General features: G+C 46.7%; 2 protein-coding genes across 6 annotated transcripts; one reads left to right on the plus strand and one right to left on the minus strand.

Annotated features, from left to right (window-relative positions):
* The first annotated feature begins 535 nt into the window (after positions 1-535).
* SNRPD1 (small nuclear ribonucleoprotein D1 polypeptide) lies at positions 536-7615 on the plus strand. The gene is made up of 4 exons (XM_072853799.1): positions 536-761; positions 1489-1565; positions 4274-4465; positions 6965-7615. Exons 1-4 carry the CDS (start codon positions 748-750, stop codon positions 7039-7041), a joined length of 360 nt encoding a protein of 119 aa, XP_072709900.1. The 5' UTR covers positions 536-747; the 3' UTR covers positions 7042-7615.
* SLC6A20 (solute carrier family 6 member 20) lies at positions 7481-27317 on the minus strand. 5 transcript variants are annotated; one of them, XM_072853796.1, is made up of 14 exons: positions 26276-27317; positions 25580-25733; positions 25352-25494; positions 17339-17479; positions 16513-16604; positions 15708-15935; positions 14111-14221; positions 13478-13719; positions 12388-12550; positions 11694-11898; positions 10745-10904; positions 9644-9688; positions 9523-9557; positions 7481-8562 (listed from the first exon to the last, which is right to left on the minus strand). In XM_072853796.1, the coding sequence occupies exons 4-14, from the start codon at positions 17451-17453 to the stop codon at positions 8327-8329; spliced, it is 1632 nt and encodes a 543-aa protein (XP_072709897.1). In that variant the 5' UTR covers positions 17454-17479; positions 25352-25494; positions 25580-25733; positions 26276-27317; the 3' UTR covers positions 7481-8326. The 5 variants fall into 5 exon arrangements, with proteins under 5 accessions (XP_072709897.1, XP_072709894.1, XP_072709898.1 ...); XM_072853793.1 differs by having other exon boundaries at positions 9523-9688; positions 25580-25680; XM_072853797.1 differs by having other exon boundaries at positions 9523-9688; positions 21412-25494.
* Between the last annotated feature and the right edge of the window lie 124 nt (positions 27318-27441).

Genomic DNA, 27441 nt, shown 5'->3' on the forward strand with positions numbered 1-27441 from the left:
GTTGCATCAGCTTATCACAAACTCAGACTTGAAAGGCGCTTGCCCAAATGCACAGGTTCTGAGCTGATGGAATAATACTTGGAAGAGCCTAGCGTGGACCCTTTAAATTGATTGGGCTTCACTAGGTGGTGAGGTTTCTGCACTCGGACAAAATTATTACTGATAAAATTTTGGATCTTGAAGCTGTAAGTTTTTTTTTTTAAAATAAATTCATTTAAACGTTGTACTTCTCTGTTTTGCTTGGAAGCTTTTCTTTTTGAAGCTCAGAGCAGGTTTAAAATCAAGTACTTTAAAAGTACTTGAACTAATTTAGTTTAAAAGGCAGTGAAATCTTGTGAGAAGCTTGGCTTTCACAGACGACGGCGGAGCTCGGCCGCACTCCTCCCTTCCCTCTCACCCCCGCTCTCTTCCTAGGCGCGGACTTTCCCCTTTAAGCCGAGCTTGCCCTCTGGGCGGGGACCGGCCCTGTCCCGCGCATGCGCCGACCGGCGGCAGCGGCGCGCTGCTGGGCCACTGAGGGGGAGCTGGCACCGCCCCTTCCGGCCCGCGCGCGGCGGCGCTTCCGCCCATTCATCGCTATCGGCGGCGGCCGCTTCCTGGCGCCAGCGGCGGCGCGGCCTGCTCGGAGGAGGCCTCCGCACCGCCCGCGCCTCGGGGCCTTCCCGCCGAGGGCCTCTCCTCTCCCCGCGGGGCGGCCGCCGCTCTCTGCCCAAGGCCGCCCGGCCGCAGCGCCGGCCTCCCGCCGCCATGAAGCTCGTCAGGTGAGCGGATGGAGGCGGATTGACGGCGCCCGGCGGCGGCAAGGAAGCCTGCGCGCTCAACGGCTGCCCGCGCGCTAATGGCCGCCTCGCTGGCCCCCTCCCCCTGCCCGGGCCGTTGGGGCGGGCGGCAGCGGCCGCTTCCCGACCACCGGATGGCGACGACGGCGAGCTGTCCGCCCTGCTGGGCTGGGCCGCGGGGTCTGCCGCCGGCCGGGCCGCCACCCGCTAGCTGGCGGCGGGAGGCCCTGCCCTCCCGTACCGCTGCCTCAGCCCTGGCCTGGCGGCCTGGTACAGCTGTGCGGCAAGGGGCTGGGGGGCTCCTGGAGTGGGGCCTGCGCAGGTTCCTCAGTAGAAGCACTCTTTTGCGGGGAAAAAAACCCCAGATTCGGTTAGAATTACCTTCCTGCGGTATTAACAAGTTTTAAAATGTTTCCTTCTTTGTACAATAATGACCATTTGCCCTGGAAGTAGGATGCTGGATTCAACAGTGCGTCAGTCAAGTGTCCCAGGCCGGTGGTTCAGTGGGACGTGGGGTTTGTTGGGGTTTTGTGTCTTGCCCTTGTGTAAAGCTTTACTAAACGGCTTTAGCAGAATTTGTGAGCTCTGTGAAGGCTGTCTTTGGAAGCTGGAGATGTGTGAATATCTCGTGCCTATTGGTTTTCTGTATCAGGATGTGAAACATGTAAGGCTTTATGTGGGAGTGAACAATTTTTTTTTTAATTTCTAGGTTTCTAATGAAGCTGAGCCATGAGACTGTGACCATTGAACTGAAGAATGGGACACAGGTGCATGGAACTATCACAGGTATGGCAGGATAGGAGACTATGGCAAATTATTGCCTGCTACCTTTCTGCTAACAATTGGCAGCTGTGGTTTGGGCTGAGCTTTTTTGTTTTGTACTCCCTCTTGTGGGGATTTTCTCTGTAAGACGCAGGAGATGTTCTTTTTAATTCATGTCTTTACGTGTAAGCTTAAGGTGTGTTTGTTACAGAAGGGTCTGGACATTTGCAGAAGTTGCTGGGAGGCAGTAAATTTCGCTGTAGTCCTGGGAGCCTCTGAGCCTGACTGCAGGCTTTGCTTAGAAAAACAGGCTTGGGTGTGGAGGAAGTAAACTTTTCCAAACCGTTGGTGTAAGCATGGTATTCTCTTAGAATTTTATCAGCACGGTAGTGCTGGTGAGGTAGTTTTACTACTGTATCAAACTGGTAGTGGATATACAGCTAAATTTTTATAAGATGTTTCAGTACATTTGACTTTCATTTGTGAAATTGTTAATAAACTATAGTCATATAAAAACGTTACAGCGGAATTGCCAGAAGAGGAGGGACTTTTTTGATGGTAGTACAGATAAATGGCGAATGTTAAGCGTTGATATTATATATAACTTAAATCAGTTAAACTTTGTGTGTAGGCAGTTTTAATCTAAAAGTCAGTTATTTCTGTTGAGTGTGTTTTAGCTCTGGTTAAGGTGAACTTATATGGAAATGCATCTTTGCATATACTTGCATTGATTTCATGAAACTGATTTGAAAACATATATCTTGATGGGGGTAGAGGGCAAAAAGGAGTCCGGGCGGGAAGAATCTGGTCCCCTGCTGTTGCCAAAGGTCTGTCGTATAAGTTTGTGGGTGTGATTGTTTAGCAGGTGCTTCTTTGTGTCACTGACCTGATAGCTGCAGGAAAAGCCTTGATAGTTCATTATACGGTTCTCATACGTATTGAAAAAACATGCGGACTGTTTTGTTTGCTTTAATAGTACTAGTGAGGGATATTGTTCTGAGAACATTCGTGTTGGCATTACTTTAGAGATGATCAGGTATGTAGGTGGGGCACATCGTATTTAATGAAGCAAACCCTTACAGTTAAGTTGATGAACGTGCTTGATCTCCTTTCCTTCACTCACCCCAGGCTACTTTTAGAAGCTCTTCTGCCCAGACACCGTTAAAAAAAAAATAAAATTCAAACTTGGCAGAGTTGTATTCCAGGGGATTGCTTAGGTGCTGTTTTGGCCAGTAGCAATCTACTGAGATTTGGCAGTTAAAAACTGGCATTATTTTGCACCTGGATCCATCGGCTTTGATTAGACCTGAATGCACCACCCTGGTATCTGATTGCAGTATGCTCTGTTGAACCCAGCTAGGTAGGAAGCAAACAAACTGTTTGTCTCCTGACCTTGGTGCTCTTGCAGGCTTAATTGTTGAGCAAGGTCTCTCATTTTCTGCTAAGAATCTGTAAAAATTTTGAATGCAATCCATATTTCTAAAATGGCGATCTTCACTTTACACTGCTGCGTGAACTATGTTCATAATTGCAGTACCGGCTGCAAATTGTACAATCTCCGCTTCCTCTCGGTGTGTGGGTTGGCCAGAGCAGGCATGCTGAAGGGGCAGGTTTCATGTAATGCGTACGTTACACAAACTAAGGGGGCAGGTCAGGTGGAGTGCGGGTGTTGGAGAGCCGTGTAAAATCTAGAGGTCAGGGGAGAGGACAGAAAAATATATGGAATAAGTGCAGCACAATGGTTCTTCTGGTTCTGGCCTGCTGCTTACTTATGTTATTTACCTTGGTAAGACATCTTACAATTTGTCTTTCCATGTTTATAAAATGAGACTATAATTATTTTTACCACAAAGGGTGGTTTGTACAGAAGTTTGAACACACAAAAGATTTTGCTCATGTGGGTGCCCTGTCACTAAATTAGCAGGTGTTTGTAAACTACAATTTCTGTCTTTTGCCTACATTTTTGATCTGAAAAAGTTACTCTCATTTTGATCTTCAGAGTTTGAGATCAGATCCCATGCAAGACTTGATATGCAAAATAAAAATTAATATAGGGCGCTTTTTAATGCTTTTCAAGGCTGTTATTCAATACATGCATTCAACTGAGACTTTTTTCTAGTTTTGGATTATGCTTAGCACTGCGTAGTGGGCACAGTACTGATTCCGTATAATTCTTACCTGCTGGCTGTTCACGGGGTTTGTAACCACAATGATTGTTCCTTGCAGTAGTGTATTTCACATACTTTAATAGAAGATATCACACTAGTATTAAATGTATCTTGTTAGAAAATAAATGCTTCTTTGGCAGTTGGACTTTTTCTAAGGTTTACAGAAAGAGGAAATTATCAGGTTATTTTTCCTCCTCAAAGGTTTGTTTTGCTTCTTTTTAAAAGAGTCGAAAGACTGGTATTGGGCTTCTGTAATAAGCAGCAGTTTATTTGTTATTCAAAGGAATTGTTTTAACCATTTACGAAATTGCTATGGCTGTTGATAAGACCTAGATAAAGATCTCTAGCAATGAGGTGTTGAAGGCAGCAATTGATAAATTAGCGAGCTTAATTTAAGGGAGAAAAAGACACGTAGTTTCCTTCAGTTAGAGGCTTAATTAATGAATGGCAGAAGTAGGTGTTAATGAACAGGATAATACTTGAAGCATGTGCATACTTGAAAATAACCAACAAGGGACCATCTTATCGGCGTTCATCCCTGAAATTAGGCTTGTGTTGTTTCAGGAGTGGATGTCAGTATGAATACGCATCTCAAAGCAGTGAAAATGACACTGAAGAACAGAGAACCGGTACAGCTGGAGACGCTGAGTATTCGAGGGAATAACATCCGATACTTCATTCTGCCAGACAGTTTGCCTCTGGATACTTTGCTAGTGGATGTTGAACCAAAAGTCAAATCCAAGAAAAGAGAAGCAGGTTGGTTTGTGCTTTGTTCTGCCTGTTCGTGTTTGTTCTGCCTTTGTATGCATTTTAGTACTCTGAATCTGAAGACATCTGATTTGAGTGTCTTAATATCTGCACTTGGCAGCTAGTTCTTTCATCTTTGAGGATTTGCTACTGAACTGGCTAAGTCTGCCTTGCCCACCTTCTTAGCATCTGTAGAGCTTTCTTTCATATGAATTTATGTGTATGGCTTTTTGTACATGTTTTTAAAAATGTAAACGTTTTTAAGCTTCAGTAAATCTTAACCTGTCACAGTCTCAGAGTTGACAGCAAAGGGATTTACATTTCCTCTTCTCCGAATGTCTGCTGTGTTTCCCCAGTTTGTGTGGGGAACTTCATATAGCCTAATGAGAAAGTACAGAACAGCCTCTTTGAGCAGGGCTGAATGCTTCACTGAAATCTCACTTGGTAGTAGATAAAAATAATCTGTCTGAGAACTGAATTTGAGAGACTTGAGCATCTGAGGGAGTCTAGGCTGTATTCCGATGAGCAGCTGCTCTCTAGCTTTGGCTTCCAGTAGTGTTCCATTCTGTGCTCTTCCTGGAACTTTTTTTTTTAAAAGGCTGTTGAAGAAAAACCTTTTCCTTAGAAACCTAACAGTATAGAGAGTAATTCAGTTTTAATCCACACTGTTAAAAATTAATATCCAGTAAACCCCAGAAAATCTGTAGAGTGTCTTCAGGCAGTATATATTTTGCCCAACTGCTAATCTGTGTGTTTTTAAAATAGTAAGTTAAGTGAAAGCTAGTTGTGCTCTAAAATAATGTCGTACCAATTCTCCTGTAATTAGTGTTTAAGTATTTGGATCTGCGGTCTTTGGTCCATGCCTATGTTATGAATTGGTGTGCTTACGTTATTGAAATGGTATAAGGAACCCTCAGGTGTGTGCATCACAAAGTGCAAGTGTTATGGCTGCTGTCTTTATAGAGAATAAGGATAAAGCTCCTGAAAGTGTTCTATTCCTCTCATGTCCATTAAAAATAATCTGACCACATGGAGAAATTGGAGTGTGGTTGGATTCCTTTTTTTCTGAACCTCACGATGTGACGTGAACAAGAACATCACTATTTCTTTTTAACTTTGAAGAAAGAAAAGGAGCTGTGATAGCACTATTTACCTCGGTTTAATACTCCTTGCATCTTCACTGTACTGAAGCACTCTCAGACCATAGCTGTGTTGTGCTGCACTTTCCCTTGATCTGTAAATGCCCTTGGGCTTCAAAAGCTTATAACACATGCTCTGTCCTTGGCAAATGAAATTGTCGGTGGAAGGCAGGATGCTGGCTGAGAGGTGTACGTGCCACGTGTGCCTTGGGTCCGAGTGTGCTGGCGCTTAGCGAACACAACTGTCTACTGATGCATGTAGATGCTGTAATCATTTAGTCAGGTGTTGATGCTTCCGCGTGTTTTACAAAGAGTCAGACTATTACCAGCAAAACAAGTGACACCTTCCTTCTCACAGATTTGTCCTCTGCCCCTGCTCTTTCTGTCTTCACTGCATTTCTAACCTACATACCCTCAGATGGAACAGAATAATTGTTACAGCCTGCTTCTTGAATGTGGATGCTGCTGTGTGCCTCTTGCCCAGCCACCCACTTTCACAGAATTTTAAGTTTCTTGGTATCTTTTTGAGCCTTACACTGACAAACTTGTTTGAAATTAACCAGTAATTTCAAAGGTTTGTAAGGTGGCCTTGCAGCCTGATGGGGGAGATCATATTTCTTTAGGAAAAGGGGAGAAACAAGATGTTATCACCACGTGGATCATATGACCTCCAGCAGTTGCTTGCAGCCGGAATTATTCTGTGATTCTGTCTTCCCTTTACCATTAAATAGCAGTATTTAAAAGTAGGAGCACGCAGCTAAGACCTTGGCCTGAGAATCATGTTTGAAATGGGCAGAGACATCATTGAAAACAGCAGGAGCTGCTTGGTGCTGGGATCCTTTCAAAATGCTGCCCTTTCACATGGTGCCTGAGAAAGGGTGAGCTTGGGAATCTCACAGCATGTTAAAACTTGCTTTTCCCTGTAGCAGCATACTTTATAATAAACCACAATGCGAGCTGTGGCAAAAAAAATCTTTTCCGCTGTAATGAATAGTAAACAAAATACTCTGTCTTGCATATGCTTTTTCTGATGCCTGAAAAACTAGATTTTATATTAAAAAAAAGAGGATACGTAGTTCTCTGTCAGGCTTACTCTAGCATTTGGGAGCAGCCAACTGTTACATCCCCGTGTTTTCTGCAGGGAAGCCAAAGACAGACAGTAGTCTGCAGAAGTTGTATACTGAAAAACCTAACACAAAAGATGAAAATACTGTCTGAAACTTACTGAGAATTAACAGACTTGATACCTCATTTATTGCTTCCCTGCGATGAGACATTATGTTGTTTATGCTTGATGCAGAATGTTTTAATCAAAATGAAAGTATTCCTGGGTCTCACTTGATTTATCCTTTTTGTTTCATCTGCTAAGTTGCTGGAAGAGGCCGTGGCAGGGGCCGTGGCAGAGGCCGAGGTCGTGGAAGAGGAAGAGGGGGCCCAAGACGATAACTTCTCACCGTGCAACTGTTACCAAATTCTAGGCAATTTCGGCTATTTTTTTGTACAGGTCTTGTTTATGGTATCCATTTTTAATAAATTGAAATGTGAAAAAGTTGTCTTTCCTTTGTTAGCAAAGTCTGGGGAGGGACGCATGTCCTATTTGTAGCAGCTGTTGCAGAGTAAGCATGTCTTGTTGGTGCTGGTTGTCATGGTTGAGATTTCACCCACCCCTGAAGGCTGTACAGTTACCTCTTGCTTTTTGCCCCAGAGCAAGAGACTTGTGTTGGTGTGCTTTAACAATGTTTGTTTGAAATTAATCCCTCTTTTACAAGGCACTTGCCATCTTCTAATGGTTATGTAGTTAAGACACTATATTAAGAACCTGCATCCCATGAGTGTGTCTCTAATGTCGTTCTTCAGAGTGACTTTTTAAAGTTCATAGGTACAATTTTACTGTTTTCTGTTACATAAAGCTTACAATTTAAACATGTTGCTTTTTTAATAAAATGTTCACATAGGGAAATTCACCAGTTCTGTGGAACTGCTGGATCGTTACATCTCCTAATTAAAGCATACCTGGATATGAACTTTGTCACAGCTACTTATATGGTATACTTGTGTTTGGGTGGGGCTGTAAAGCAGCTTTATCACAGATTTCTTCTAGTGTACTTAAAGTGCATCCCTAGAAAATATGAAGTACAGCACAGTGCATGATTACATACTGGAATTGGAATTTTACTTCTGGAGATGAGAGAACTTCTGCAGCTCATATATATGTATATATACACATACATAAATTTCTTTGCTGGACACAAGTATAAAAGAAGCAGTGTTGGCCACATTTATCTCGAATACCATCCTACTGACTTTTCCCTTGTAGGAAAGGGATTATTGTGGTTGCTTTACAAGACTTCAGCAGTCTCATCTGTTGATGAAATACAGATGTCATTTCAAATAACGTGCATGCTTAAGCATGGCTTTCTTGAATGGTAAGGGTATCTGCCAGTACTTTGGTGCAGGAACATGCTTAGTTGATTGCTCATGTTTCCACATAGACAGTGCTACAACAGAGTGGAAAAGAATTACCTAATGTGTAATGGGTTGATAACGCTGGTCAATTTGTGCTAGCTAGCATTTTGTGAGCTGCTCTTCTGTTTTTCCCTCTCTTTCAGAGGCCATTTTAAAGCTTCATCTTGTTACAGAAGAGCTTTTTTTTTTCCCCAAACCATTGTGGAACCTAAGAGCACTTTTTGGTCAATATAGCACCCACGATTCTCAACTCTATAAATAGCTGCTACAAGTAATGGTTGCTGCTGTCTTCCAGAAGTGCCCGGTCACTGACGATGGGGGTGAGGTCTTCCCAAATCCAGCTGTCAGTGTTCATGCAACAGTTGAAACGCTTTCCCTCTTCAGTCTCTTCCTTATAAAAGTTACTAGTGCCCCCAGGGGTATGCACATGGTGGATGCCGCCACCAGCAGCCCGATCACAGCTAGGGCGTAGCCTGGGTAATCCTTTGTCACCAGCTGCCCCTGCAAGGGAGAGAAGAAGCATTGGATCTGGGGGATCTGTGGTTTTCAGGGTCCTGGAAGTCGGGTCTGGAGCAAAGCTGTGTATTTAAACAGGATATCTGAGAAGCACTTGCAGGCTGCAGCAGCCTACAACTGTCCTCAGTGCTTTTCTTTGTCCAACCATACAAGCTTAAAATTGACAAGAACAGAGCTGCTGACAAAAACACTGGGGAAAACTTCTGCAAGCTTTGGTAAACAGCAGATTTTGGCTTGATTCAGGTTTCTTAATGAGATGGCTCAGCCCTGACCTCTGTCAGGTCTTTGTGTTCCTTTCCTGGAGCCTGTGGGCTCATGCTGACATCCAGTCAACAGGCCAGGGCTGCTGCGGGTCCCAAATCAGTGAAGACGTGAAAACAACAGGCGTAATTTGTTTCTGTGCGCTAGGAATATTTCCACAAATGGTTATGAAACCAGTGATTACTTATCCAGTAGTAATTCCTCTGTGATAAATACACAGCTCGGCATTTGTACAAAAGTGTTTTGGCCACGAAGAAAAATGTCTATGGAAATTATGAAAACCAGAGTGGGTTATGAAAACTATTTATTCCAGCAGCAGCTCAGTTCTGTTAAAATACCACTCATTTTGTTCAAAATACTACACTTCAAAAGTAATTTTTCTGTTCAAAGAGTATTTTTTAAGATGATATGTGGGTCTTCAATAAGCATGAATAAGATTTTACTGTTTGAAGGGATCAATTAAGAATTGTAGTGGGAAATTACTTTCATTTTACAGAACCATGGCATTATTGTCACTAGGTCAAGTTTTCCCTTTCCACAAAATTAAGGAGTTGCCCCGACTTCAGCTGCAAGCTTTCAGAAGGCAGTTCTGTGGAACGATGTAGTTAGGAAGGAAGGCTCTGTCCTTGCAGGAATTAAGGGAAGTTTAAAAAAAAAAACAAACCCAAACCAGAACTATTTTACCTGTGTGGCATCCCATGCTTGGTATTGCAGCGTTCCTGTGAGGATATAGTCAGTGAGGTAAAATATAAATAGGCTTATAATTAGCAAAGGACTAACAAAAGCCCACATAATTTTCCAATACCAGTTTGGCTTGCGTCCAATCATGGTGTGAAGATCTTTCTCAAATCTGTGTTTTAAAAAAAAAAACCAACATATTTCTGAGAACAACTGCATATGTTCAGTTGATACTTTGATCTGCGTTACTTTGAAACCACCTACAGAATTAAATATGTAAGATGGGAAAGGCGAGTATAGTTGACCAGAAGAGTAATGAGCAGAGAGGTATTGTCTGAAGAACTAGCTCACCAGGATTATATAGTGAGGTTGAAATAAAAAAGAGAGCAGGGCTTCTGAGAGGATCCCAAGCTGCGGAAAACTAGCCTAGGAATAGGTACAGCAGGAAAAGTCCCCAAAAAATCCTGCCTGGAGTGTAAGCTCAGACCATTACTGGCGTAAGCTGATGGAGAAAAGCGATTATGCTTAAGTAATGTGGAGAACACACTGCTCGTTTTTGTGTAGTTGAGTTGCTCTCACTGTTACTCGACTGTCTTTGAGGAAGTACTAATGCTGGGGATGGTACCTACATTGACACAGGAAACCTGGATCTGACTTGAAGGCTTTGAACTCGTCAAGGACATAATACCAATGTAGGTGCCTGTACATGTACTGTGCTAGTGGACTAACAAAGCAAATACTAAAGCCTTTTCCTTCAGATGCCCTGAGTGCAAACACCTCTGCCGTGTAAAACCTTTCTTGATGCTGAATCTTGCTTTTACCCACAAGGGATGACTTGGGAGACCAGCGATGTGCAAGGTTTGAAACCAGACTTACTGGCACTGTTGTGCACGCACTGAATTGCTGTGAAAGGGGAAGCAGAAGCACAGTTTCGTCAGAAGGTGCTCTTGAGGCCAGAGCCAAGAAGAGCAGGGAGCAGTGTGTACGGCTCATTAGTACTCCCCTGCCTGCAGAGAAGGTGTCAGCCCAGCCTGGCCCCCACACAGCCCTGAACCTGACATCCTGGAAGGGGTCTGCAAAGCAGGGGAGACCCCATTGCCTTGCTCATACCATAGCGTAGGAGAAAAAATTAACCCAAGGTTGTATTTTTATTCTTGGCCCTGCATGTTGGCCAGTGGTCACACCCCTGCTTATCCCACTATGAAGAAAGGAGGGTTCAAGCTTTTACCTTCTTATCCCATAGATATAGCACACGGCAATGGTTTCTACCAGCACGATGAGCAGAAGTGAGAGGGTGGCTGCATAGTCATTGAATATGTCAAACCAATAATTTCCAGCCTCCATGGTGAAGATCAGGCCAATTATACAGTTAATGAAACACACAACACCTGTGTGGATAAAACAGGGACCCTGCTGTTACACCTGGAAATCTAATCGCATGGGAGAAATGTCATACTTTTTGTGACTAAAAAGCTGGTGGGATTTCTACTGATTTCTGTTGGGGAACGGTGTTCTCAGAGGAGAAAGATAATTTTTTTCCGTTTGGAAAACACCTGTCTCTGTGTGTGTGACTATGCTGGTGTACCCTTAAACTGCTGCTCCTTAGACCTGCACGGTCACAGCACATCATCCCAGCAGGGTCAAGACAACCGAGTCTTGGCTATAGCCTTGTCACGTGTGTGTGTGTGCACAGCATCTGCTATTACTGCTGGGCATCCAACTAAAACAGGTTTTAAGGTGGGACAACTGATTTCCATGCCCCAACGGGAGCGTGTATCACTTTTGGCCAAAGGCTGAGGTGGTTCGCAGTTGGTATACCAGGGATGTGACTGAAGAGCCACTCACTGCAGGTATCTTGACTTGTCTCCCAACCCTTTGAGTTTCACTGGTGGAACTCGGTGGTGAGTAGACACCAGTCTGAAGGAGCTGGGGTGTGCTGGGAAGCCTGCAAATACACAGCCATGATTGCCCTAGTGCTTTCAGAGCTCCCGAGGGAAAGTGCTCTACAGGCTGGGCAGGATTTCCCAAGGGTAGCCAAACCCTTCCAGCAGCATATTTGATATTCTCTGCTCCAGCTGATGTCAAAGAGGGACCCTCAGCAGCTGTGGGACACGAAAGCTTTTGCACCCACGTGCTCTCTCCCTGCGTGGCCTATGCTGCTCACGGCAGGTGCTTACCTGAGATCACCTCCTTGGGGAAACGGGCAGCAATGAACCTGCTGTCAGTCAGCGGCGTGAGGATAGCAGCGGTGTTTCCCAGCATGCTGCCAATGCCCAGCATCAGCAGCATGACGAAGTAGAGCACGGAGTACAGCTGCGGCACCTCCATGTTTTTGATCGCTTCAGAATAGACTATAAATGCTAGTCCCGTCCCCTGGACAGCCTGCCGGCAAGACGGGGGGAAGAAGTGAGTTATGGGCAGCTCCTCAGCTCAATAAGGGACATAAGAACAGGGACATATGAGACTGATCCTCCACAATGACAAAATACACCCGTGGTAGCAGTTCTGCACAGCAGAGGCAGATGAGATCTCCACCGATTTATTAAAACCGGATAGAAACTGGCCCAGTCCCGCTCGTAGCAAGAACATTTGCCCCATACCTTTGCGACCTGCCCTGTCCCACAGCTAGAGCCAGCAGTCTGGCTGCATCGCCACATGGCTCAGTTGCTAACGAGCCAAGCGAGCCCCTTGCCGAGCTGAGCCGGTGCCCCCCGCCTCATCCCAAGGTGGAGAAATGAGCCCCACCACAGCCCCTGGCCAGGTGGCTCCTGGGGGTGCGGACGTGCCTGTGTGGGGCTGAGGGGCTGCCCAGGCTTGGTGGGAAGAAAGGCACGAGCGAAGCCCAGGCACCAGCACAAAGCGGCAACTCACCGTATCTAGTTCAGCTTCCAAGCTGCAGTTTTTAAGTTGCGGCAATAATTGCGTGTATTCCTGTGGGTGGGTGGCCATGAGGTAGTCTTTCATCTCGTTGAGGTTGTCTGCTGTTAAAGAGCCTTCCTCCAGGTCGAAAGCATTCATCAGCAGCAAGATCACCCTGGGAAAGATTATTGGAATTGAATGTCTTTCAGGCCAAGGTATAAAACTCATGCCAGTTTTATAGCCCATCCCCTTCTCCATGGGCCCCCACACAGGAATGCTCTGCCAGCCCCAGGGCTCTGGTCTCCCTGGGTGGGAGCCGTGGCCGTGGCACCCCCAGTGCAGTGCTGGGATGCCAGCAGCCCCGTGTTCATCTCTGCTTTGGATGGAGCAGCTCCTGCACCCCAGCTGCCGCTCTCGGGCACCTGGGAGGGAGCCAGCAGGTATTTTGGGTGCTGGCCAGTGCCAGCTGGCATCTCTTCCCCTTTGCCCTCCGGTCCCACGTCCACACCCCACCAATTTAATGAGCCTTTTGGCAAGGAGCAGGGGACAAGCAGCTTGGTTTCCTCCCTGATCAGCAGATAGATTGAAAGCTGTAAAAATATGAGTAAAAGTGTAACGGCTGTGGGACCTGTGCCAGGGACTGCATGCAAACTTGCTGCCTTGGGGCGCGATCCTGCAGGCTGCTGCGCACCTCCAGAGCATCACCGCTAAGGAGGCTGAGCTCCTGGCACAGGGCTTAGCCTTAAAGGGGGGGGAATCTGAGCATCATTACATTTTATTAATCAGCCCCCGCACCCCCCCCAAGCATGTGCTGGGACTGGGGTGCAGGGGAAAGTGCTGCTGTGACTCGCCGAGGCAAACTCATCCTCCCGACCCAGCCTGTGCCTGGAAGCGGCACCCAGGTGTCAAAAGGCACGCCAGCTCTGACCTTTCATCTCAGCCTTCATCGCTTTAAATCACACCATTAGCTTTATTAGAGCAGTATCACGGCTGGGCTCAGGGCAGCGCTGGCAGCAGCGTGTGCTGTTATTTATTTACCTCCCCCCTTTACCTTCCCCAGAACGGCTTGCGGTGGAAAACAAGTGAAATACCAGCCTCTTACTTGTTTATACAGCTTTCATAGTTAAACGTCGCCTTGAAGCCATAGATGGAGAAAGTCACGATGCTGGCAAATATGGATGTGGTGCTGTTGATCAGTGAGACGATGATGGCATGCCTCTCGCAGTTGTTGCTGGGCTCATTGTAGCTGGCGAATGCGATGAGGCTGCCAAAGCCCAGGCCCAGAGAGAAGAAGATCTGTGTGGCGGCGCTGATCCACGTCTTGGGGTTCGACAGCTGCTCCAGCTGCAAAACCCGACAGGGAGAGCGAGAGCGTGAAGCTGTGCATGGATGGCCAGCACTGCCCCTTCCAGCCTGCAGGGATGGGGATGGGACCCTTTGCGCACCCGTTTTAGCTCACGGGTGTATTTTGGGCAGGGTTACTGCTCGGTCTGGAAGTAACACGCTACGGGTTATGTTAATGCACAGGTCTTTTTCTGCAGGAGAAAGCAAGCAGCTTACGGGCACCGTGGCAGAACAGCCTCCAGCCGCTCCCAGCCGGGGTTTCCAGCTGCCTGACCTGAGCTACTGCTGCAAAAATTCAACATAAGGAAAAGGAGCATTGCCACCTTTTAAAAACCTACACGTTTAGTGACTAGTAACATTTCGTGAAAAATTCAGTACGATTTTACTGTACCTTTGGTGTGAACATGTAGATGAGCCCATTCACAGCTCCATGAAGTGTTAGTCCTCTGATGAGGTATATGATGAGAACGCAGTACGGCAAAGAGGCTGTTACATAGACCACCTGGAGGAAGGAGGGGAAATACCTTGGTCTAAAGAATACACAAGACTGGCCGTAATAGATCGGCTCTTTCTCACTTACAATAATGGAAATGCTTCATGTAAAGTATTTGTTACCTTGTATTAGTCTTTAAACAAATATTTTCAGATCAAGCTAACTTTAGATTTAGGTTTTAGTGAAACAAGTTTTTTACTACTAATAAAAACTTGTTTCACTAATGTTAATGTGCTAATGTTCCCACTAGTCTTCTCTTTGATTGGAAAAATAAGAATGTCATTTAAAACATTTGCAGCATTTACAAAGTCAGTTCTGCAGCATTTAGTGGAGTAGCACCAGTTTGCAACCATCTGTCAAGAATGCATTAGGCAAAGGTCATCCCTCGTCTGCTCTGGGAGGAAGGTGAGCAGACCTCATAAAAGGTCAAAAATCAAACTTGACTGAAAATATTTTAATTCTGATGTGAAAAAGACTTTAACTTAATGTAACCCAGATGGGGAATGGGGGGAATTAAATCTTTCAGTTGTCTTCCATGAGCTTTTGAGCAAACCCCTGAGTTTGAATCTGAATGTTTAATCTCCACATTGGCAAGAGCCACATGCCAAAAAAAAAAGAAAGGGAGGTATCCCAATGGTTCACGCATAAACTTAGACAAACACTAATTCACAAAAAACATACCTTCCCATGCTCTTGGTAAGAGAAGCAGATGGGCAATTACCAACTATTCCTCTGATTTGCACCTGCCTGTGCTGCCAGTGGGCATCTGCCTTTCCTTGTCACACACCTGGAACTGCAGCAGCTTCACCTTCCCCAGCGGGACAGCCCTGCTTCCAACGCACAGGGGATGCAGGGGAAGCCCCCTGTGCTCCCCCGATGAGACTCCGCCTTCACGATGCGCTTTCAATGCGCCTTGGCTATTTATTTGCTTCTTTTTTGCCCACAAAGCCAGCTGCAGAAAGTTTAAGAGGTTATTCCTGGTTTACAGTCTCTTGGCTTTCTGTGTTTGGCTAATACGATTTGGGGATTACAGCCCTCGGCTTGCTTCTTAGTGCAGGCTCAGCCAGGACATGGCTTTTTTTCCCCGCTTCCTCATAACTTTTGCTGTGAATAAAAAGTGAGCAAAAATGCCCGGTAGGCATCTTTTTTTTCTTGCAAAGACTGAGGAACAGACATCTCCTGACATGGCTCTGCTGTGGCAAGTGGCTTTCCGCAGGGCCAGCAGCCTGGTGGCTAGTTTTGCAGCAGAGGTGCCTGCATTTAAAGGACTTTTCTGGGTTTTTTTTGTTTTGTTTTGTTTTTTTAATATCCCTCAGTGTTTTGGTGGAGCCTTCTTCAGTTGCAACTTAACAGATCGGCAGAGGCAGCAGGTCCGTCTGCCCCTGGGGAGATGCCATAACCCCCAGTAACAACAGCCATGGCCGCTGCCTTTTCGGCGCTCATTTATCCTCCCCACATCCTGCTGGGGCTTGGCAGGGCTGTGCCAGCCTCTCACCTTGCCAGTGGACTCGGTGCCGCGGAGGATGCAGAGGTAGACCACCAGCCAGGCCAGCGTCAGGCAGAGAGCCTGCTCCCACTGGATGCTCCCGCTGGCCTCCAGCGATGGAGAAATGTTCAGGGTCTGCCGGTACCAGAAGTACTGGGTGGACGATGTCTTCTCGCACTCCTCCTCATAGCCGGTGCGGTTGCTGTTCAGAGGGCAGGTGGCCCATGGCAGGGGGTCCTGCAAGGGAGGGGCGTGGGGTGAGCACACACCGTCAGCATGGTGGGGAGAGCCGGAGGGGGGATGAAGGCGAGGACGGCTTTCTGTCCGGGGCTTGCTTGTCCCCGCGTTGTGCTGCCTGGGGCTGGGGCTGACCCTCTGCCTTGGTCCTGACCGTCTCCCCTGGGGATGACCCTCTCCCTGAGGACTGAGCTTCTCTGACCCTCTCCCCTGGGGATAACCCTCCTGATCTTCTCCCCCAGGGCTGACCATCTCCTCTGCCTTCGGACAGACCCACCCCAGGGTGCAGGACAACATGGCCACCAAGACACATACAAGCAAGTCATCACGGGGCTGGCCTCGACCTGTGTTTCATGGAGAGGAGAAGACACCCCAATGCCCTTGGGGAGCCCCCAGAGAGGGACACCACTGCCTCATTTCCCCCTCCTGCCCCCTGAAAAGCCCTGGGAGGGTTTCTGGAGCTTTTGGTCCCCTCCAGCTGACGATGGTGCCGGGCAATGTCCAGCACCAATGCAAAGCCACCGTGACCCTCCACGGCTGCGGCGGGGCCGAGCCGTGCCACTGGGTGCCCACGCACCTGGAAGGAGTGGAAGAGGTACCAGAAGGCCCAGGCGTTTATCACGTTGTAGTACATGGAGAGGAAGAAGGAGACAATGACGCTGGCGATGCCTGTGGGCACAGAGGGAGGTGCTTGGTCAGCGGTGAAACCCTGAAACGCCCAGGGCCCCGTAACACCCCAGGGGAGCACCGCAGCCGGCACAGGGCAGGGGGCTTTGCCTCTGCACAGCCCCATGCACAGGGCATGCCCCCGCCGCTGCAGCCTCCTCCTCCTCCCGTCAGGGCTATCCTGCACTGGATTTTATACTTTAGCCCCTGGGGGGGGTGAATATTCAAGGTATCGTTAAAAATAAAATGTGCATGTAAGCAAATTAGCGATAGTTTGGGCTATCGAGGTAATTTAATAACATAATAATGTAGCTGAGAGCGGACATTGGTAAATGGTAGGCAGCGACGGTAGGAAATTAAGACACCATTTTATCACTCGGTGTTGAGCTTATTGGGATGATGCTCTTGGGGTCAAAGCCCAGTGCAGGCAGCCCCAGGGGCTGGGTTAAGTGCTGGCCTTCACGCCGTGATTTGGGCAATCTGCCTGAGGGCAGGGGCTGTCACACCTCTGTGGCTGGGGACCTGGTACAGCAAGCCAGGGTCTGACCCCAGTGTCCTGCGAGGGACAGGGTAAATGCATGCCGTGAGGCATCTGGGTAACTGCTTTGCTCAGCCTGGTGAGACCCGGTAAAACCCCATCTCCTGCCTGATTTCCGCGCTGGAAGATAAAGCTCTCCATTCCAAAGCATCCATCTTCCCCAGGTGCTTAAAACTGAAGTTCCAAACTGAGAACATACCGACACCGCAGAGGTAGGGACTTATTATTTTCCAGGCACCGATGCTGCCCTGACGCATGCGCTGCCCCACAGCCAGCTCCAGGTAGAGCAGCGGCATCCCCTCGGCGATCAGCATGATAAAATACGGGATCAAAAAGCCACCTGCAAGAAAAACCCAACAGACGGTCTTCAGCAGATCAGCAGCGTAATAAACACCAGGTTGCCCTATTCATGGTCAAATCGCCCCATTAGTGTCCCAGGCGGTGGCTGGAGCTGGGTCCTGTCCAGGCACCTTGTGTATTGAGGGCACGGCATAACGCTGAGGGACATCTCATGGGGTTTCAGGTGGCATCCCAGATGCCGGTGGGCACTGAGTGCCTGGGCGTGGGGAGTTTTCCGCCCGGACTTGGCAGCGCTGGGATTTCTGCTGTTAAAATGTGCCGGTCGCCACCCTGGCACGGCGGGGCTGCCCAGGTGCTTTGCGGGCGGTTTGAGCAATGTTCGGGGCTGGGGCTGTTAAAGGGTAACTAACTGCCAGCCAAACCTCGTAAAAGATAATGAGAGAAAGAGGACGAGGGAAAGATTTACTTTGTGTGTGGCGGTCTGTGGCAGAGCCAAATCGCTCAATGAAAAAGTAACAGAAACATCTGCGTTGAATAGAGTTCTAAGTAAGTAACATATTGAAGTCTGGCCTGGCTTAAAAAAAACCCCAAAACTACAAAAAAAACTCCCCCAAAAACCCATGCTGAGCCTGCACATGCCAGCAGAGGGTGAAGGCTTTTCCCTTTTCCCCCAAGGTCCCACCTGTGGGAGCAGACCCTGGGACAGAGGCACACGGCCTTTCCCTGCCCCACGTCTTCTCGTCCCCGCTTCCCTGCCACAGAGAGCTGCAAGGGATGCTCCTGCAGAAGAGGAACAGCAGGAACGGGTGGGCAGATGGCAAGGGAGGGGAAAGGACCTTCCCACCCAGCAACCAGGATGCTCTTCAGCTTAAATTTCTGCTGGGGAAAAAAAAAAAAAATCCTTGTCCTCAACTTGGGGCTCACTTTAGAAAGAGCTGCTGACTGAGTCAAAAACTGGATTTTTTGCGAAGGCTTTCCTGCTTCCCTTTTTACAGCAAGCCAAAAATATTTACGTAAATATCTCTTATTTAGGATTTAATCTGCGGCATTAACATTCCTCGCAATGGGCTCAGTGCAGCGCCACAGAGGAATGAACTCCGGGAGCGACTGAGGCAAAGAACTGGAAATAAACACCGAGCAATAATCCTGTTTATTCTGGGAATTAATTTCCCACCTCCTGGCTCTATCGTTATTAAGAACCCCTTTGTTAGTCTGTTAGATAACTTCCTATGCTGCAAGGGAGCTGTCGGAGGTTTACGAGCTCCCGCAGCCACTCTGTCCTGGCAGGGTGCTAGCTGCCCCAGCAGCCACCAAGGGAAGTTTTGCCGTGTACCGTGGGGGGAATCAGCGTTAGGCCCTCTGCGAAGGCTTTTCTGCCCTCCCAGCAGCGTTGCCACATGCTTGGCATTGGCTTTGCCGCCTTGCAAGGAGGAGGAGTGCCTCCAGGCTTGCTCTTCACCCCAATGCCCCCCTGCAGCTGGGGGTGCTGGGGATGAGCCCCCTGCCCCTTGCTCTGCACCCTGTTTGCATGCAGATCTTGCTCCTGACGCTACTTTTCCTAAAGGGTAGAACCGAAATACCTCATATAAGTGACTCAGGGCAGCTGTATGAACCAGCTCCTTATCCGCTGTAAACCAGCACAGCTCCACTAACCTCCCTGCTCATTTACACCCAGCGTGGCTCCCTACGGTGCGAACCGCCTGCAAAAACCAGCCCCCAGGCCAGACCCCTGCAGTTGGCACCACAGGCGGAATGTGCCCCGGGTCTGGTCAAGGCACCAAGCTTGGCCAGCGGCACCCTCGCCTCTGCTCAGCATCCCGCCTGGTGCCCAGGGCCTGCCTTGCTCACCGCTGAGTGCTGCCAGGCTCCCGCCCTGCTGTAAATCCATCCCAGTGTCATTTCAGCCCAGCCCAGCCCAGCCTATTTACGGACAGACTAACTGCACCTACGAGGTTTGAACCCCCCTTGCTCTGTTCGGGTCAAGGTCTCTGGAGATGAGCAAGGAGAAGGAGGCAATATGCTGATGAACGGAAAGGCAGGACATGGTAAAGTCTGCAAGTACCCTGTTTATGAGTATCCTCAGTGATAAGGGCTCTATTGCTCTGCTGGGCAGGACAGGGACTGGCTCCGTGCTTTTCTACGAGGAAGATGCCAAACGAGCAGTTGGTGGCATCCTCCCTAAGCCCAGTGCCTGTTGTATCCAGCTTTTAAGTTCCTGAAACGATGTTTTGTCTGCTTGGGTTTTGCAGACCCCTGGAAAGCCACCTAATCATTTTTAAGAGGGCAGTGAAAAACAATTAAGAAAAGCAAAGCCTGCTGTTGGGAGTTTTAGTTTCACAGCAGGGAGAGCTGCCTCTCCCCTGGCAAATTTAACCAGGGAGGACAAAAGTAGTGGAGAAACTACTCTTATAAAAACATGCTTTTCAGAAAATACTTGGGTTTATGGAATCTTTTTTTCTGGTTAATCAAGTCTTCCAGTTTTGGCTACATTTCAGAGAATCACCATCTGACGGCTGATAAGAAGAGGACAAACCACGCAAAGACCCCAGGGTCTGAGTTCTGCTATCCTTCCAGATGTCTGCCAGAAGACTGCTAGCGAACTAATCATGTGCAGTTTAATTGCGTACAGAAACACTTGCATTTTAAGCTTTGTGCTAGTGTTGTGTCAGGCATGAAGTCCTTACCCTCAAAAGCATCTGGGTAGAGGAATACACCCAAGATTGCTTCACGTCTATCAGTTCTGCTATCTGGAACATCTAAGAAAGCTTCAGCCACAGCAGCATCTAGCTTCTGCTGTAATTTCACCCAGTGTATTATCTGGATTTTTCTGACCTGACCCCACAGAGCAGCTCTGATGCTGTCCCAGCACTGAGCTGGCTTTTCAACAAACAGCATGAACCAACTCCTACCACCGCACGTGCATTTAGAAGTACGCTACAAGCCAACAAAACAAGCACAAAACAAGCAAAAAGCACTTAAACATCTCAGTGTGTTTCTTCCTGAAAGAAAGAAAAGGCAGAAGCAGATCAGAAGCAAATGAGACAGATGCTCATCATGCCACGTAACGCGCGGCTGAGATGGGTCCAACACTAAGACAACGGATGCAGTGCAAGAAGCAGTATAAAACTGGGATGGCTTATAAAGAGAGGCTTTTTATAAGGATTCTTCAAAACATGGTCATTAACCAGTGGTAGCTGTATACTAGAAGAGATTATTAGTGTTGGTTTTTAATTAATCTAATTAACTGACTTTTGATTTCTAAGGAAGAATATCTGTGGCTGGTATGATACAGACATCTTCTTGCTCCAGTTTGGACATAAGAGAAGGATAAACTTTCAAAGAGCTTTTTTTTGGAGCCCAAACTAATTTATTCCCTGTTTTCAAAGCTTCCCAGGAGGCTTTAGCTGTGGAACTCCTGTTGATTAAGGAGTTTCAGCCAACTTCAAGGCAGATTTGCAGCCAAGTTATCACCTCCTAAAATAAGGCTTTGTATAAAAGACAACACATTAATGACAGCAACTTGAAATGATACAGCTGATCCTTAAATTAAATCAGCAGAAGCATTTCCCTTTCTCAGTATGTTCCAAGTGAACTAACAAGGAACTGAACTAGTTTCTGATGCCTTCAGAGTTGTTCAATGGGGCAAGAAAGTTATAAATTAATACCATGTGGACCTACATCTCGCACTCTACCTCCATCTTTTCAGAAAACATGGGCCTTCCCACTGTTTCTCTGCACTTCTAGGAAACAAAAGCTGCTGTATTGGGGCAGCTGTCAGGTAAAAGCCTTATGCTAAAGAATAGGTAAAATAAAGCAGCAACAGAAGAGGTTGCACACCAACAAAAAGCCTGACCTTCTACTCTGCCCCAGATCCTGCTGGGTGGACAGGGCGTTATCATGGACAGCATACTTTTGGATTTAAGCTTGCCACGCTCCTCCTCGACGGAAGCAAGAAACATAAGCCACACTTACCTCCTCCGTACATCTGACATAAGTATGGAAACCTCCACACATTTCCCAGCCCCACAGCATAGGAAATGCAGGCGAAAACAAACTGCAGGGGATTGTCCCATAGCGGCCGGGATTTCTCCATTGCCTACTTGCAGGCAGAGGTTTCAGCAGAGCCTTCCTGCCTTCACTCCTTCAGGTACTCTGCCAGCCCTGCCTCAGACTCCACGCCAGCCCGGCTTGGAGGGGAGGGAAAGGCGGAGGAGCTATGCTTGCCAATTCCTATCAAGCTTTTTAATTACTAATCTTATTAACAGGCACATACTGAAGTAGGAATGCTGGTAAATAGATTATAGACACACACAGAACTATAAAATTGGTACTTTGGGTGAACAGCTGCTTGGGTTTTGACTGGCATTTCTGGGAAGGATGTGAGCCCAGGGATTTTTATCAGCTCACATGCCGACTTGACACAGCGAGGAAATAACACTGGGGCTGCAGCTTGGTTTTGGAAATGGGAAACTCTTTCCCCACAGGGCTCTCTTCCCTGGGAGTGGCATTTGTGTGCATGAGGCACCAGCTTGGATTTGATAGCACAGGGAAGGGGCTCCCACACCATTAGGCCTGGGCTTAAGGGCTGTCAGAGCTGGCTTTTATTCCCAGTGTCCCTTGTCCTAATCGGGTGCTTGGGCATCCCGTCACTTGCACCCCGATGCTCAACCCAACCAGCCCAGCACACTCCCCAGTTCCAAAAGTGGCCATGAAACAGTCCCTATCAGCCATGCAGGTCCCCAGCCTGCTGCAGCCTTGAGTACAACACGCAAGTTTGACCCTCCGGGAATACTACCCTCCCTCTCCATGCTCTGTGTATGTGAGAGTGCGAAATAGCCCAGTCTTTTTTTCACTTACCTTCATGCTCAAACCCCACTGCTGCAGATAAACTTTTCTGAGGGGCTGCTGTTTTAAAATACTTTTAAGCAGCAGGGACCAAATATATATGAAGGCCACTGGGAGAAGGTGTCTGTGGCCCGTTGTGGAGGCAAAAGGACCTAGGAGGCCTTTGGGTCGTCTGAACGCACACTGAGATGCCAGGTCTGAACATGAACCCTGTGTGCTTGGGCCGCTGCCAAGGCACACGTTGAGCTCAACCACTTCAGACAGGTCTCCCAGTGAAGGAGGCTACCAGCGGTGTCTGTAGCAATAAAAAGGTGCTGAACAAGTCCAGGGACTCAGCTTCCTTCCTCTATCTAAATGTGGTTTTTTTCATGCCAGGACTGGGCACCTTTCAGGTCCATTTTACAAATAAGACCCGCTCAGCTGCTGTCCGTCTCATTCCGCCAGTGCCAGCAACTTGCTCCCTGCCAGCACTGTGTGTGCTGCTCCAGCATCCCATCAGGCACTGGCAGAGCCGAGGCATCCAGCTGCGGGTGAGAACCCCTACCATGGGGCCTTTGGACACGAGCCCAAACTGCAGAGTATGTCATGCAGCGTTGTTGAGACCAGCAGAACCGCTCTGGTGGACTTGCTGACCAGCCACCTGTAGTAGCAAAGTCACAAAGTGGGATGCCACTTTTTTGCACGCTAGAAAAGGTGACTGCGAGAGGTTTATGCATTTCCTGTAAGTGAATCCATTCTTCACGGTGGGTTTTAGCGCTGCTAGAAACGGAGGTTGTCATTGGAAAACATCAGGGTTTGCCAAACCCTCCCAGAGTACAGTTTTGAGGGAGCTTGTGGCTCTTCTGCAACATCCTTGCAGTTCTTGCCTTGCCCGCAGAATTGCAACATGCCAGCTAGCCCTGGGAATATGTCTCATGGGTAACCCTGAACTCTGCTGGAAGGAAAAATCCAAGGTAATTTTAGATCCATAAGCTATTAAACTGAAGGACACACACTGAGAAGCTACAGATATGTTAACTGTCCTACATCACAAACACTTTCCCAAGTTATTAAAAAGTTAAATGTCTGTCACTGCCTGTGGGATTTATTACAAATGATGCTTATAAATAACTTAGAGCATTTAATAACTTGCAGGCAGGACAGCCTTAAAAAAATAGCACCTCACTAGCACTTGGGATGCTTCTGTGTGAATAGATTACTGCTACTGATGAGCATAATCAAGTTAAACATTTCTTTGGCTCTGTACCTCCTTCCCATTACATTTCAAACTAGTTTACTAATGGACTGGGGAGACTGTGCAGGCAGAGAGGTGTGGTGTCCTCGGCTTGGGTCAGGCCAGATCAGGAAGTTCAGATGCAATGAAATGAATCCTTGCCTCTCTCACAAATGTCAGTCTCATAAGCAGCTCAGATCACAAACTACTATGAGTTATTTTTAAAGGTGGTCATGCACATAGGCACACAGCAAAGTGCCTGTCATGCAGTGGCTCCTTGAGAGACAGGCTTTAAATATATTTAAAGGTATTTAAACAGGTAACACTCAGGAACTCTTGCTGTGGGACTTTCCATACACACCTCGGATAATCAAGATGCTATTGCTGATGCTATTCAAGATTTTCATCTCCTTTGAACTTCCTTTATTTGGGTTGGGGGAAGACTTAGAGGCTTATCTTTGTCCCTGAAGATAAAGCCCAATAGACACATGCAAGAACTTCTGATCATTTCACTGCTCATGTTAAAGGAGGATTAGAAAGAAATTCCCCCCACCCCATACCTAACAAATTTGAGAGTGTGGGGTTTGGGGGAAGTGGGTCAGAAAGGGTCGGGGTTCATCTCCACAGCTGGCCAGGGACTGATGGGACAGCATAAGAACTGCCCAACTGCCCTATGTAAACCTAATCAGAAGCTGGTAAACAAAGCAAAGAATCTCATTTCTCACTGAAGCAAAACTGGAAGTACTGGGCTTGCATCTCTTGACACCAGCACAGTAAGAAGCCAAGCGCTTCTCCCAGCTACTTAAAACACAAGCAAAAAGGGAGTCTAGAGTCCTAGCAACAGGTTGGGGACCATGATTCGAGGGTGGGAGAGAAGCTTAACAGATTTATTGCCAAAAGAGACAGAAAGAAGGGAGGAAGGAATAATAAGCAGCAGTAGAAGAAGTCTGGTATAGACAGCGCCTAGATAATTCCACAAGGTAGCCTGGACTTTATTATGCTACATCCAACATGTAGGACTATAACCCCTAGATTTACAAATAAACCCTCTGGGCTTTCCTTGATGAATCACATATGTGGGAGAAGGACAAAGTGTCAGCAGGGGCCAGCTCTAGTGTTCAGTCTCTGCCATTCCTGGAGGCACCCCCTTCCAAATGGAAACATGCTGGCTGCTAGCATATTAGATGATTATCAAAGGGAAGTGATGGAAGAGTCTCTACAGCCTCTGCAAATGTGTAGTGATGCTATCAAGGGAGGCAGATACACAGCCGAGAGAGTAGCAGCTCCCACATATCTTTTTTCTGTTTGGATTCACTGTTCACAGTTGCTACTCTAAGCTCCATGTTTCCTTACTTTAGGAGAAAGAAAGAATCCAGCTGGATTTCCAGATCTTTAGATCTTAAGATCTGGAAAGATCTTAAGAAAGTTAACTCTATCCCAGGCGAAACCAGGACAGGTCTGTACCCTGAAGTGATATCCAGCCCCTTAATCACCCTTAAAACTGTTTTGCACTACCTCAGTCTCCAGAGATCAATAATATAAAGCATCTTTATGGACGCCTTATCCCCAAGAAAGCATGCCTGAGTCCCTCTTTTTATTTTCCTTGCTTTTCTTTAGCACGACAGCTCTATCCATCTTCTAACTGTGGGGTTTTTTAGGGTACTCCCTCCATAGAGGTGCACTCAATGCAGTTCTGGTTCACAGAATTGCACCTAACTCACCCAGACCTCAGAACCTGCTTGTGTAAAGCAAAAGCGCCACAAACTGTCACCTCACTAAAATAAAAAAATCCTATTCAGTCAGTTCTGCTGCTTGTCTTCTGCCAGTTCATGCTTTCTCTCTGTCAAAGCTTGCCTGCAGTTTGGGGAGGTCACAGGGCAGCTCTCTTGTTCACCAGCAGCTGTCAGTCGTGAGCTGCCCTGTCAGAGTCCTGCACCAACCACTCAGCATCACCATCACTTACAACAGACACTTCAAGACACTACATTAACAGGTTCCTAAAAATAATAAATAGAAAGATGATAAAAATCGAAGTCTCTAGATATTAAGACTACTGAAATAGAATGACATGTATCTACCCACCTTTATTTGGAGAAGAGTTGAGTCCAAATAGGCTGCATAATGTTTCAGGGTATGTCTGAGAGGAAACTCTGATAAGGAGGGCAAACCTAGGTGACTTTGGTCTTTCAAATAAAGAGGAGCACTTGCAGTTTAAGTGTTATATATTGGTATTCATCTTAGGACATTTAAAAAAAAAAAAGGCTATTATCCACAAGAGAAAAATAGATTAAGGAGTACTTTATGAACAGTTACAGAACATCAGGTAATATACTGTCTCATTAAGAAGGTAGCATGCAGCTCATTTATTAATGACCAACTGCTCAAGTCACTGTTACAGCACAGCATTGTTTGTTAGCTCTCAGAGTCAATACTAGTGAAGCTGAGCTGCCTAGATGTCATTCCTGTAGAAAACATGCTTCAGTTTGCAAGCAAAAAAACCCCACCCAGCTTGAAAGAGATTTGATTCCTGCAGATCAGCCAGTTATAGAGAAATTTTCTTTTTAAACATTCCTTTCAGGCATAACTAAGGAATTAGCAGCTGAAGTGGAAAAAATGGATGATGTCTATTTGACCAGTATAATGAACTTCTGAAAAATAAAGGCTGGTAAAAGCAGAATTGGAATTTACACTTCAGGGAAAGAAGTGAAGGTTTAGAAACATCAGACACAACCAGGAGAGGTTCAGATGTCCGCTCCATCTTAAAAATATTGTACCTACCTCAACGAAAAGAGAATCGCTACTGTATAATGCTCCAGGTCTTCTTTGACAGGTACATCATCTTTGACAGATGATGTATTTTTCCTCAAGAGCTCCACACAAGACCTTTACCTTAGCCACTGTGCAACACAAACCAATGACAGCATCACACTGATCTTGTACTCACTAAACTGGCAATCTGCAAGACAGGTAATCGAAGTCAGTGTTTCACTTTTGCGCTGCACAGTTCTCTACAAGATTTGCCTTACTCATTTGAGGAGATAACAAGGTCTGTAACCACACTTGCCTACAGCCAACTTATTTCATTGAGACCTATCCATATTCTGAAGTTGAGAGAGTACTTTCTTGTTGAAATGGTCTCTAAGCAGATAATGAAGGCCTATCAGAGAGACTTATTCCAGCTAAGTCAACAGCCAAAGATTTATCAGAAAAGAGAAAACCAGCAGAAATCATGAGATTCTCTGCCTTTCTTCACCCTTTACCTGCCATTTTAGAAATAGTAACCAATCTCATTAAAATGAGCTTCATTACAAAGAAAAACACAATATTCACCCAGACAAGTACACCTGTTCGTGTCAACACAATTGCTCTGAGCAAGCACAGGCCAGAAAGCTCTTTTGTACATCCCTATTAAGAACTTAACATTTTAGTGACTGTACAAGGAGCAAAATAATACCTTTCATTAATTTAACTAACACTGCATGAGGAGTATGTCACCCCATAAAGCCCTACTATCGTGCTACAGCAGTAATATAATGCTAGACAGAGGATTTTATCCCAAACTAATCTTACTTAACCAGTGAGGGAAAAAGGACAACACAAGAATTTATAGACTGCAAATGTATGGCAGATTTGACTGGGGCATCACTGCTTGAACAGCCTTAACAGCTTTGCCAATTTGAGAAAGAATGAGGAAAAATGATCCATTTCACTTCAAGCAGCTTCTGAGACAAGCACTGTTAAATGCCAGTTTCTGTAGCACATACACACCGGCCTTTTCCCAGCCCTGCCACTGGTACACCTTTTTACAGCTGTTTGATGTGGTGTGGCTTTGGGCATGAACCTGTAATTTACATGTTCACATTTCTAGCAAGATTCTTTACTGATCTGCCACTTCTTTCTACAGATATTAAAAAAACTGCTATACAAAACACTCCTATAAAAAA

Source organism: Ciconia boyciana, chromosome 2, assembly GCF_034638445.1.
Source record: "Ciconia boyciana chromosome 2, ASM3463844v1, whole genome shotgun sequence".
Taxonomy (NCBI): domain Eukaryota; kingdom Metazoa; phylum Chordata; class Aves; order Ciconiiformes; family Ciconiidae; genus Ciconia; species Ciconia boyciana.

Coding starts and splice junctions, on each gene's coding strand:
- SNRPD1 (XM_072853799.1), top strand. Junction 1,566..4,273: donor GGTGCATGGAACTATCACAG/GTATGGCAGGAT, acceptor GTGTTGTTTCAG/GAGTGGATGTCAGTATGAAT. Junction 4,466..6,964: donor ATCCAAGAAAAGAGAAGCAG/GTTGGTTTGTGC, acceptor TCATCTGCTAAG/TTGCTGGAAGAGGCCGTGGC.
- SLC6A20 (XM_072853797.1), bottom strand. CDS start 21,532: ATGGAGAAATCCCGGCCGCTATGGGACAATCCCCTGCAGTTTGTTTTC. Junction 17,480..21,411: donor ATGTCAGATGTACGGAGGAG/GTAAGTGTGGCT, acceptor TTTTTCTTGCAG/GTGGCTTTTTGATCCCGTAT. Junction 13,720..14,110: donor TCTACATGTTCACACCAAAG/GTACAGTAAAAT, acceptor CGGGTTTTGCAG/CTGGAGCAGCTGTCGAACCC.